Source organism: Pygocentrus nattereri, chromosome 1 (assembly GCF_015220715.1).
Source record: "Pygocentrus nattereri isolate fPygNat1 chromosome 1, fPygNat1.pri, whole genome shotgun sequence".
NCBI classification, from domain to species: Eukaryota; Metazoa; Chordata; class Actinopteri; order Characiformes; family Serrasalmidae; genus Pygocentrus; species Pygocentrus nattereri.
Window position 1 is genome coordinate 46,372,050 of NC_051211.1, and position 13,166 is coordinate 46,385,215.

Genomic DNA, 13,166 nt, shown 5'->3' on the forward strand with positions numbered 1-13,166 from the left:
GGTCAACTAAACATTTCAGCTTTTTACTTCATTTTTAACTTAATTTAGTTCACAAACAAGCAATGTTTACATTTTCACAAAAGCTGGTGTTATTAAAGTGTTAAATTTAAGTTTAATTTATTTCACATTTAAGAAAAGAAGAATCTGTAAATTATGAAATGATCTGACACTGTTGTTTATCTTAAAGACAGAGATGCTGTAAAAATGTTACTCATTATTTAAGTAGTGAAACAGCTTTCAAACAGAAAAGCATAAAACACCGTCCACTAAAAGACCATAAATAATGAGTTTTCAGCTGCAGATACTTTTCAGTTAGACGCTGTGTTTTTTCCACCGCTTATCCACACAAAGAACAGCATCCTGTATATACTGTCAAAACCAGATACTGTACAGGTACATTTAATGTCCATCAAGGTACAAACAGTGTAAATGTACCTTCAAAGGTAAAACAAGGCTGTTAAGGTCCAGTTGTGCCTTAAATTAGTTTTAACATTTACTTTCCCAAATGAACTGTACACACGTTTACATTTTCATGACCTAATATATTAAAATAGAACAATAAAATAAAAACCTTGGAGTCAGTACAAAGTTTGTGCAGTTAATGTAACTTAAAAATACAATTGTAATGAAATACACTATAATTATGTTTTGAGGGTTCCTGGTCATGACTGACACCGTACCGCCAGCTCCAGGAGGGTGAAGGCTAGCACGTGTCAGTAATTCCCTCTCTGGCCACCAGAGGTCTCTCTGCCCTGCTCCCAGGTTTGGTTCACCTGCACCCCATTACCTCTCAATCAGTCTCACCTTAAATACTCCCCAAACTCGGCTAAGCAGAGTGAAGTATTGCCAGTGTCCTGGAATCTGACTACTGAGTGTTTGTTTAGTTTGCCCCTCTGGTGTTTTGAGCTTCTGCCTGACTTTTTGTAATCTGCATTGTCTGCCTGGCCGTTCAGACTGATTCACTGGTATGACCTTTTTACCTTAAGAAACCTGAACATGGGTCCCTCACAGTTATGTTACACTATCACTAGTCTATGTACAGAGCCAGTTTAAAAGGAGCCTGGACGCTTTCTATTTCTCCTGTTATACCAAAACATGACACTTTTATTGTTTAGAGTTCAGAAGCACTCAACGTAAAACAGTAAGGAAGCATTGCTGTTTTGTGGATTTTTCTATATAAAAATGATTAAAGGATTTACCAACTACAGTTTTGCACAAATGCTGCAAAGGAGCCCATTCATTTTGAACTCACTCAGGAGTGCTTTCTAGTAAACCTAGAAGATATTACTGAGCTGTCCCTTTCTGCAGTTTGATTCTTTTTTCAAGTTTGTTATTTTTTTCTAGAGAATAATTTAATCATAGATTCATAAATATTTTGTCCTAATGGCAAGTTATGTCACAGTCAGAGAATTATTGTAAATACTGTATATGTGTGTGTGTGTACATACACATACATATCACGTGTGTGTGTGTGTGTGTGTGTGTGTGTGTGTGTGTGTGTGTGTGTGTGTGTGTGTGTGTGTGTGTAAAATATTAAAATATTAGCTTGACTTTAAATGCTAATTAAGATGCTTTTTTTTTACAATGCAAAACAAATTACTTTCTAGGGTAAACATAATTTGTGTTGTCACAGCAAAACATTTATACCACAATTAATCAGTTACATTATAAGAAACTCAAGATTTAAAGTAAAAAAATAAATCAAATTTTAAAATATTAAAAAGATGCAGTATCTATAATGCCTGTGTGGACATAATATTAGTATAGTGCAGTATTGGGGGATTAATAATGTGCTAGAATTGCTCTGTAAACAGTTATAAGGAGCTGCCTGATTCTAAATGTTAACACTGACAAAGAAACTGTCTGTAACACAGTCAGTGTGTTAATTTAGCAGCTCATACAAAGCTATAAAAGCATTTTTTGGTATAAAATGCTTTTCATGAAATTAAAATGTTGAATAAAAACACACATACACATGCAGGTGTTTAATTCCACTATGTTCTGTTTGTGGTGTGTAAAGCTATAATTAGGAGTACTTAGGCTTAATAAAATATATTGAATTCTGATCTAAAACAAACTCATTTCTTCCATTTGAAGAGATCTCAGCGTAATTTCCTGAGGAAGAACTCTCAGTGTGTCCACTCTTGTTCACATGATTCATCTCTGTCTGAGGCTCCTCCTCCACATCATGATAATCTGAAAAATAAATAATCAATATATGGATGGATGGATGGATGGTAACAAGTTGTTCACTAAATTAATCTCTTTTTTTTCTTTAATCTTCTAATTTTTCTTTCAGTGTTTTTTACAACAGTTTTTATTCCTATATTTATTAAAACTCCACCATAATGCTAAGATGTTCCATGTGTTACAGAACTGCCAGTGAATACTGAATGAGTTTACTTCAGTCTGATTCCTCTCTATGGTGGTCTTTAGTGCAGGACTCTCAACTCTGGTCCTGGAGGGCTGCTGTCCAAACACACCTGATTTCACTCGTCCATTATTTACTATGTTTACTCTGGACACCAACCCATCAGAACCTTCAGTTCTACAGATCTACACAGTGCCCTTAAATAAAAACAACAACCACCAAAAACACAAGCAACTCTGTTTTAGTTTTGAGCATCTGGACTGTCGCATCACTCTTAGAACACAGTCAGACAGATGTAGAGAGGACTGATTACTTCCAGTCCTGTCTACAGAGCAGTGTGGCACTAATCATCTGTCTCCACTAAAGGAAATGTAGCTGTACTTATTTTATGAATGAATAAAGACAGCAGGTTTTATAAAAACAACAAAAAAGGTTCTACAGCAAAATAAACATTATATGTTTATCATTGATAACTAAACTCATTTATCGCTAGACTTCCTGTGCACCTGAATCATTTCCTCTACCAATCACACTCATGTACATCTGGATTGTAGCAGCATACACAACATTCCCCTCACCAACAAGGTGAAATTTTAACAATAAGCAAAAAAAAAACAGACATTGTAGTATATTGAAGTTTCAGTTCAAATTATTTTTAACATTAAATTTATGTATTAATTAATTAAAACCTACCTGTCATAATGTTGGAGTTTGGTCCAGCAGTAACAGCATCATCATAGTTATCTGTCATGTCTTCTGTCAAAATTTAGAGATAAATGTCATTAAATCAGCTTCAGTATCATCAGTGACTGTGTTCATGTTTGAGATTACAGTGTTGTTACATTACAAGTCAAACCTGTTTCAACAGCTGAGCTCTGATCTGCAGTGATGACATCATCATAATCTGCTACGTCCTCTACAACAAAACAGAGATATTTAGATAATCAAAGCTACATTTTGAATGACTGTAGGTGTGTGTGAGTAGTATTTATCAGCTGTTTCAAACATTATCTTTGAATATATCAACATTGAGCCTAAAATTAGCTTTAGCACCAATAGCTTTTAACAAGGTTTTTATTTTTTCAAAGTCAGATTTTAAAAAAGCCCTTGCTGAATTGAGGTCTTGGCATTGAGGAAGGGTTTGGATGCTTTTGGGATCTTCAGAGCTAAGTCATCTGAAGCAGTAGGCTCATATGTCTCCTAAGGCAAACAGGTCTGGAGTGAAGACCCAGACTAACATGATTCAAAATCCCTATGATCGAAGGAGGCAAGTTATCATATACCCTACCCAGGACAGGGTTACCAAGACCTACCCCTTGAACCAAGCCTTGGGGTAGCATTCCTTTGCGAGCGCCTTGTGGCCAGGCAGCACAGGTAACCCAGCTGGGCCCTGCCCAAAAAGGCAACGTAGGGGGACCATATGGGCCCACAACCAACAAGGTTTTGCATAAAGGACAGGTGCAGTGCCTTATAGACAGTAGGAGATGGTGAGAAGCTCCTTGCCAGCATAGACCCCAGGAGTGGAAATAGGCTCTTGCCATTTGGGACGTAACCTCACCGGTGGGAAAGGAGAAGAAGCTTTTTGCAGGATTGCTGAGAGGTACCAACTAGATGTAGTTGTGCTCACCTCCATTCACAGTGTCAGCCCTGGAACCAAAAACCTTGATAGGGTAGGTCCTTCTCCTACTTAGAACTTGCACAGGGTGAAAGGCACTGGGCAGGTGTGAGGGTATTCACAAGCCCCTGGCTGGCTAGTGTGAAGTTTGTCCCAGTGGACGAGAGGGTCGCCTCAATGCAAATAAAAATTGCAGGGAGAAAAACTGACTGGTGTGAGTGTTTATGAGCCACATAACAGTTTGGAGTATTCAGCCTTAGTAAGTGGAGAAGGTTCTAGAAATGACCACACCTACAGACTCCATAATCTTGCTGGGAGAATTCAATGCACACATTGGCATTGACTGGGCACCATATTTAGGGTTGCCCACTGCTCCGGGCAAGTGTGCCCATTGCCCCCTACTGTGTGTGTTCACTAAGGTGCATGTTTGTGTGTTAATGGGTTAAATAAACTTTAGGAAGTTGTGGGGGACAGGATTGTCTGGGATTCTTTGCTTTTCCTACTGCAACGGCAACTCTAGCTAGCATTGTAGGAAGATGAATGAATGATTGAATATTTGAAGATTTATTCTAAACATATATACAATTAAATTTACTGCAGCTCCACAAACAGTCCATAGAATTAATACGGTCACATTTTTTATTAATGGTTTTTAATTTCTTTTTAATTTCTACTCTGTTCTAAACTAAAACCCCAGAACAGAAACCCACCTATGACACTCCCAGAGATCTGTCTTGCGGTGATGACATCATCATAGTTATCTGCTATGTCGTCTTTTTCTGCTTCACCTAAATCAAATAAAAGCAGACTGACTTTACAAACAGTGCAGTCATATTGTCACATTATGGTTTAATATAAAGTTAAAATCATGGAATTTAATCAATAAAGGTATCAGACCACTGGTGGTGACATCATCATATTCTGATTTCACTCCAGTCAGAGACTTTGCTGTAAAAAGAGCAAAACTGATCACTTTTAATTACTTTTAAAAATATACAGGTTTTAATGTAACAATAACAATTTTAGAACTCAGTCTTCAGTGTGTGACTCCATTAAGATTACGCAAGAAATCATTTCTAACAGAAACGTCTCCTCTAGAGAGTCAGCATTAATGAGAAGTTCAGAACAGTTAAAGAGAATCTAAGCGCATTTCTAAATTTCTAATTTGAATGTAGTTTTAGGTCCTCCTACCTGAGAGAAGCTCCTCATCCACATCCTCATATCCTGAATGCTGTTCCTCAGAGAGGACACTTCCTGTTAGAGGAGAGCAGAACTCTGGCATTTAGCTGTGTGTAGCTAACACATGTAGCACAATGGAAGCTCCACAAAATGTAGTTAAAAATTCCATCTGATTTTGTGGAGATTTGTGTGCCTGTGTAATTTTACTGCCAATGCTTTTGAATCAAAATTCATCAAAGCTATTTAAAGCTCACACCAGCTATTAGGCTCAATTAAGGTTTTTAGGGGACTATATGGGCAAAAGTAAAACTATCTGTAATTGTAATTTGAATAAGTGTCTGACCATTTTCTCTTCTTCTTCCTCTTTTTTCATAAAGCATCACCAAGGTTGCTCACCGATTAAGATAAGGGCTCTATGTTCACACTGCAAGCTTTTACAGCCCCAGATTTTTTTGTTTGATCATTCATTTAAAATGTACATTCCTGTTACAGTCATGTAAATGACCCACATTCCTCTGTTAGTTTTACTGTAGCTGAAGTAACATGGATTTATAATGGATACTATAATTTCTACATTGTAGTCTGGCACACGTGTTCTTACCTGAGATGAGCTCCTCATCCACTTCCTCATATCCTGAATGATGTGCTTCAGAGAGGAGACTTCCTGTTAGAGGAGAGCAGAACTCTGTCATGCTGCATGACACAAAGATCTTAGAGCAGGGGTGTTAAACTCATTGAGTATTTGTTGTTGGGTGCTTCATTTTGTTGCTGTTTTTTTTTTGTTGTTGCTTACTGTATTTTGTATGCAGCTAGTGTGTTTGGTGATATGATTGGCATGGAACTCTGTAAAACTATGTAGAACCTAAGTGTAACCACTAAATATTGTTATTGTTATTGGGGTAGGAGAGTTGGAATGCACATAATATTGCGGTGCACGTTGGGGACTGTAGTGCAGCGCATTGTGAAACAGGCAAACATCAAGAGAAAATTAAAACACTTCTGTGAGCTGTAAGGATTTTATTGCAGGCCAGATCTGGCCTGTGTTTAGTCCGATCCTAACTGGACTGGTTTATTTAACAAATACCTCTTAAGTAAAGCATAGAGAACATTATTATGATGACTATGATTGGGGAGCTTAGTAGTCAGGAGCAGTCACTCTTAACTGAAAAAGCAGTTCACACCAAACTTTAAGTCCTTTGGGCATTTTCTGCAAATTACCCTAGAATAATTCCCTTAGGGAAGGATTTTTACACTTCTTTATTTCTTAATTGAGTCCACAAATAAACATAGAATCAGCTGAGTAAAGCACCTAGCTAGCTCTGTAGCTAGGCATCTAGGCTAAAAAAATGTGATACAACAGTAAAGTCACTTGAAAAGACATACATTAGTATTTAGTAACACATCACTGTGAAACGGAGTCTTTACAATCTCAAAGAAAACTTGTTGTATTATCTCCCGCAAACACTGTAGTAGTAAGTCAGGGTTACAGCTCATAGTGTATTAAGCCTCCTCTGTGGCTAAAACACAAAACTTATATGGATATAATAGATGTATGTTTTTAATAATGGCAATGTGTGTATATATGCATATGAACTGTCATTGATCAAATTAATGCAATTAATATTACATTGTTATAAGTGTAAATACACCACAATAAGTCTCATGTAGTGCACTCACCCCTTTGAGTGGCTCTTGCAGTATTGAATCTGCAGTAAATCTCCTCATAGACTCTCTCAGTGCCCCTACTCAAGCCTTCATAGACTCCCTCAAGCCCTCTTCTAAGGCCTTCATAGACTATGTTCTCCATCCTCTTAGAGAGCCCTGTGAAGGAGACAAAGAGAAACATTAAGCCAGTTCAGTAGAACAGAAGACTGATGACAGATTGAAGGACTAATGATGTTTAGAGAATGTACAGAAAGTGGATTGTAGATGATCTCTGACTCTCTCTACCTCTCCTGAGCACTCTGTTCTGGTAAAACAGCACTACCAGAAGCACTAAGACCAGGAAGAGCAGCACTCCCAGAACCAGGAGAGACACTGGATAAATGGACGGAACAGCTGCTGGAGGAGTTTGTGGAGTAGTGTTTGTTCCCTTCACTGTCTGACCAACTGAAAATAAAAATACAGAACAGAAACTGTGCAGAGCCCAGAACAATCTATTCAGAAACATGTAGTAAAATCTGTGTTTATCTGTCTGAGACATAAAAATACCTGTGGTGTTGGAGGTGGTGGCTGATATTACAAGTGGAGTAGTAGAAATGTCTGTAAATACAGAAACAGCAGTTCTGATTGTGTAGAACACGTTAAGCACTGAATATGGCAAATTAGCATTAGACAATAGTAACAAGTCAGTTAATGCACCATTTACTGATACATTTAAAATTTTTACACTGTGATAAAATATCTTTAATTAGAGTCAGAAGTTCAGCCGGATCCTCTGACCTGCACAGGTGACTCCAGCATCCTGCCTGTGGGAGCAGTCAGTATGGTTCTTCAGGGAATGAGGACAGTCCCACAGGTGAATCTCATTCCCTCTACACTTCACTCTGCTCAGCCAGATAGGCCCTTCACCAGCACCAAAGACAGCACTCCCATGAGCACTCAGCGCCGGCCCACAGCCCAGCTGCCTACAGATCACCTGAGCATCCCTGATGTCCCACAGATTATCACAGACAGACCCCCACTCAGCATTATGATACACCTCCAGCCTCCCTGAGCAGATTCCCTTTCCTCCCCTCAGCCTGAGAGGCAGGTGATCTACATCACACATGATCAACCAGGATAGTTACAGAACTAATAACAATACAGGTATTAAGTGTAATATAGGTTTTCACTTTTTGTACATTACCAGCAATAGTTTTATGAAGAAGCTACTTTACTAACACTTGTGATTAACACATTACTTAATGAAATATTGACCTTATTTATTCCTAAGAGTTCTTACTTGAACACTGTCTGTGATGGGCAGATGAGGAGCATTTCAGACGACTTCTTAACTTCTCATTTTCAACTCCTATGAATACAGAATGATACTTTATTAAGCATTGAACATATATTATTTTATTTATTTTACATTTCTATATGTATATTTTCTTTACCTATTTAAGTAAGTTTTATACTTTGTGTGAATTATTATCAGCACAAAAATGTATACACACTCTACTTATATAAACATAAAAACTGCCTACCTGAGCAGGTAATCCAAGCCACCTCATTGTCTTTATTACAGTAGTTCTGTCTCCAGGGTGAAGATGGACATTGCCACAGAGTGGAGTCGTGTCTCCTACATTTCAGATTGTCCAGCCAGTTAGGAGCTGATTCCACTCTTGCTTTGGCCCAAGACTCACTGCCTGATCTTCCACAGTTCAGCTCTTGACAGATTAAACTCACTGTTTCTTCATCCATCCCATTTACACACACATTACCCCAGGTTCCATTGTAGAACACTTCCAGATTCCCCTCACAGCCCTCAGTGAGCCTGAACTCTTTAAACTCTGGAGGGAAAAGAATTTATACTCCACTTTGATTTTGAATGCATTGTTTTAGGAAGTTGATGCAATTATAAATGAAATATTTAACATTCCCTCAAAAGGATAATAAAGCTACTCTGCTTGTCCAGACGTTAACTTCCTTAAAGGCACGGTTCAGTGCAAATTTTAATCTTCACAGTTTTAAGTCTACATATGTCTGATGTCTAAAGATGGCTTTACATTGTGCGATTACAGTGGTCTTCACTACGGTCTACTTCATTTCACACTGCATGAGATGCTGCAGATAATATCGTAGCTAAACTCCATGTTGGACTGTATAAATTCAGTTATGCTGCACATCAGACAATACCTTAAAGATTTTCTGCTGATTTACACTGCAAGACAATAACAACATTCTGCACGCACACACTTTCTATTTTGGCAAAATATACACTCAAGCCAATTTTTAAAAAAAGCACAGAAGATTTGTCAGTCAATAGAAACAAAAGTTTCAACTGAACATGAATTATTTTTTTTTATTAAAAAAACTTGCTTTAGGGACTTTCGGTTTAATGGCGGCGTAGTCAGACGCATTTATACCGACTCCCTGGGGCACGGCTATCCTGGTAATAAACAGATGACTTTTTTGCCTTTTCGGTGTCTAAAAAACACATTTTGGGGCCACGGAAACATTTTACATTGGTCATGTCGAGAAATTTGAGAGACAGGGCTGGTTCTAAGCCCAATTCATCTGACTCCACTACTATGCTAACTTCCCGACGTACTGACGCGGCTACACCGGCAGCAGCTACGGTTCCAGCGCTGCCGGAAAGCTCCTCCTCCGGCCTCGCACCTCGCGAAGAACCGGGCACGGGAGAGCGTCCGATCTTATTGGAAAATAACTCATCTCCCGCTCCCACTGCAGGCTCATCTTTCGACGACGACACCCCTCCAAGATGGTTTACGGCGTTTAGCGAACAGCTAGACCAGAAAATGGAGAAAACTATCAGAATACTGAATGAATCACTTCAACCGATTCGCGAACGACTTGAGTCACTGGAGCGGACATTTGACTCTCACATGAACAGTGTCACTGAATTGGAGTCAACACTGACTGTCCATGATACCCGACTGGAGCGGCTCGAGCGGGAGTGCTGCTTGCTCAAACACTCAAACGCTTCACTAGTGGAGAAGCTAGACGACTTGGAGAACCGCTCGAGACGATGCAACCTGCGAACTGATCCGATCGGGTTTGTGACGTGGCTCCTCACGGAGCTGTTCGGCTCCAGTCTGTGTCAGAGTCAGCCGGTTATTGAAAGAGCCCATCGACTGGGCCGTTCGACCATTGCAGGGGGAAATACTGGTGGAAAACCCCGGGTTATGATTGTCCTTTTCCATAGTTTTCAAGACAGGGAGCGGGTGATGAGGGAAAGCAGGGACGAACTCGTGTATAAGGGAAATAGACTGCGGTTCTTCCCTGATAACAGCACAGAGCTCTCCCGCAGACGAGCTGCGTTCCAACCAGTCAAGACAACTTTGTTTCAGAGAGGAGTCCGCTTCACACTCCTTTACCCCGCTAGACTTCGAGTGATGGTGAATGGAGTGGCCAGGTTCTTTGATACTCCAGAAGCTGCACAGAAGTTTTGCGACGAACAGACACCTTAAAGGGCAGGTCAGCAACGATTAGAGAAGGCCATCTTTGAGGGTACTGACTATGATAAATGCCAAATTCTTTTGACAAGTTAACTGTTTGGGTATTACTTGAAGTGGATACAGCAAAACTGGGCATAGATCGAACCTAGGGCCCGTGAAGCAGTGTTCTTGCTTTAAATTTGCCTAAATATATTGATCCACTTGAAGAAGAAGCTTGAGCCTTCTTAATTTGATAAGGTTAATCTCTGACGAAGTCACTTATGGTGTAGTTGTATATAAGCAGCCATACTTGTTAATTCTCTACCTTAGCACATCTAAGCCGGGTCATTGTTTGGGTCTTTGCTTTGCTATGGTACCAATTCTCTATCATTGTCTCTGGCATTGCTTCTTAGTCCTACCCTCTTTCTATGTACATGTTAAGGACAGCCGACCGACAACATAACCCAGTAAGATTTATTTCTTGGAATGTTAAAGGCTTACAATCCCAGACCAAAACAGTTAAAAGTTTTCTCCCATCTCAAAACTTTGAGTGCAGATATTGTTTTCCTCCAGGAGACCCACTTAGTAAATTTGGAACACAATAAGTTGTGTAAATCTTGGATAAATCAAGTGTTCCACTCTAATTATAACACAAAGGCGAGGGGAGTTGCTATTTTAATTAATAAAAGGGTTCAGTTTATACGAAGTGAAATTATTTCAGATCGGGAGGGAAGATATGTCATTGTAGCTGGCCAACTGTTCCAAGTACAGGTGATACTGGTCAATGTTTATGCCCCAAATTGGGACGATGAGAACTTTGTGAAAAGGCTTTTATCTATTCTCCCAAACCTTGACTCCCACAAACATATCTTAGGTGGTGACTTAAATTGCGTTATGAATCCAGTTTTAGATCGATCTAGCTCAAAAATGGCTTCACTTTCTAAGATGGCTCGGTATTTGTCCCTCTTTATGGAGGATAATAGCTGTGTAGACCCCTGGCGCACATTGCACCCCTCCAACAAATCATTCTCTTTTTTTACACCAGTTCATCAATCTTATTCACGTATTGATTATTTTTTATTAACAGTGAGCGCCTCAACTCTGTTACCTTTGTCGACTATTTGGCTATAGTCATATCTGATCATGCTCCTCTTCAAATTGACATGAAGCTTGGCCTATATTATAAAGATCCTCCTCAGTGGCGTTTAAATCCTCAGTTTCTTACAAAGGAATTTTTTGTTCCAAGATCTCAGACTCTATTGACTTCTTTTTGGCTACTAATAGGTCAGAATCGATTTCTAAGGCAACATTATGGGAATCACTGAAGGCTGTACTTCGGGGAGAAATAATTTCATCCTCATCATATGTAAACAAAATTAGACGGGTACGAATGGAGACCATTTCTAAATCACTAATTGAATTGGACAGAACAATTTCTGAAAATTCTTCCCCTGACTTGTTGAAATCACGCACAGACCTTCAGGCGGAATTCAATCTCCTCGCTACAGAGAAAGTGGAGGCTTATATTTGGCACCTGCGGGGTCGGATATATGAGTTTGGCGATCAGGGTAGTCGACTATTGGCCCATCAACTGAGGAGGCTTACTGCCTCCAGATTAATACCCCAAATTAGAGATTCATCAGACAATATAGTAACTCATCCCAAAGAAATTAACAACATTTTTGTCAAATACTACACTACACTCTATTCTAGTGAATGCTGCCTCAACCCAGATACTATACACACTTTTTTGAATAAATTAAAACTGCCTAGTTTAGACCCTGACACTGTACAGAATCTAGAGGACCCCATTACACTAGAGGAGATTACAGATGCAATCTTCTCTATGAGTAGCAGAAAAACACCAGGCCCAGATGGCTTTGGCATAGAGTTTTATAAAAAGTTTAAAGAAAAATTATCGCCTCTTCTCCTGGAAATGTTTGAGGAATCACTTGAAAATGGTTATCTTCCCCCAACTCTTACTCAGGCAACAATCTCTCTTATACTGAAAAAAGACAAAGATCCTACCTTATGCAGTTCTTATCGACCCATCAGCCTGCTTTGTAACGAGCACAAAATTCTTGCAAAAGTACTGGCCAAACGTTTAGAATCAGTCCTTCCATCAGTTATTTCAGATGACCAAACTGGTTTTATTAAAGGGCGACATATTTTCTCTAACATCCGTAGGCTTTTAAATATTGTACTCTCCTCCAGCTCTTCTAAAGTTCCTGAGGCGGTTGTCTCATTGGACGCTGAAAAAGCATTTGACCGTTTAGAATGGGAATACCTTTTTTCAGTCCTAGGCAAGTTTAGCTTCGGGAACAATTTTATTTCATCGGTCAAACTTCTGTACACTTCCCCTTCAGCTAGAATTAGTACTAATTCCGTTCTCTCTCCTTTTTTTTCTTTACAACGGGGCACTCGTCAAGGTTGCCCGTTAAGCCCGGCTTTGTTTGTTTTAGCTTTGGAACCTCTGTCTACTGCCCTTAAAGAATCGTCAGACATACAGGGTATTATACGCTATAACATAGAAAACAAAGTTTCATTGTATGCAGACGACCTCTTGCTTTATATTAGTCACCCCTCACTTTCAATTCCGGCTACTCAAGCCATTTTAAAAGAGTTTGGCTCCTTTTCGGGATATAAGTTAATTTTCTTACAGTCCAATTATCTCAAACCAATATTCCCTTCCGATTAGCTCAAAATGGTTTTAGATACCTTGGTATTCATATAGGCCGTACATTGGCCTCCATTCAAGAATCTAATTATTCCCCTATTATGTCATCCATGAAGGAGGACTTTCAGAGGTGGAGTACTCTTCCCCTATCACTTGCTGGTAGAATTCAAAGTGTCAAAATGAACATTCTTCCCAAATTCCTGTTCCTGTTTCAGTGTCTTC

The 13,166-nt window shown here is 39.2% G+C and overlaps 1 protein-coding gene and 1 long non-coding RNA gene across 2 annotated transcripts in view; one reads left to right on the forward strand and one right to left on the reverse strand.

The window, feature by feature from the left end:
• The window catches only part of LOC119263787, a 2,996-nt gene extending 2,806 nt beyond the window's left edge, over window positions 1-190 (forward strand). The window contains exon 2 of the long non-coding RNA XR_005130519.1: window positions 1-190. This exon is cut by the window's left edge and continues 910 nt beyond it. This is a non-coding gene — a long non-coding RNA (uncharacterized LOC119263787).
• LOC108412925 (deleted in malignant brain tumors 1 protein-like) overlaps window positions 1-13,166 on the reverse strand; it is a 267,541-nt gene that overhangs the window by 33,956 nt on the left and 220,419 nt on the right. Inside the window, exons 36-40 of the mRNA XM_037540168.1 lie at window positions 5,178-5,240; window positions 4,884-4,934; window positions 4,697-4,774; window positions 3,228-3,287; window positions 3,065-3,127 (exon numbers count right to left, since the gene is read on the reverse strand). Of these exons, the coding sequence (XP_037396065.1) occupies window positions 3,065-3,127; window positions 3,228-3,287; window positions 4,697-4,774; window positions 4,884-4,934; window positions 5,178-5,240 (315 nt within the window). The remainder of the gene's footprint in view (window positions 1-3,064; window positions 3,128-3,227; window positions 3,288-4,696; window positions 4,775-4,883; window positions 4,935-5,177; window positions 5,241-13,166) is intronic.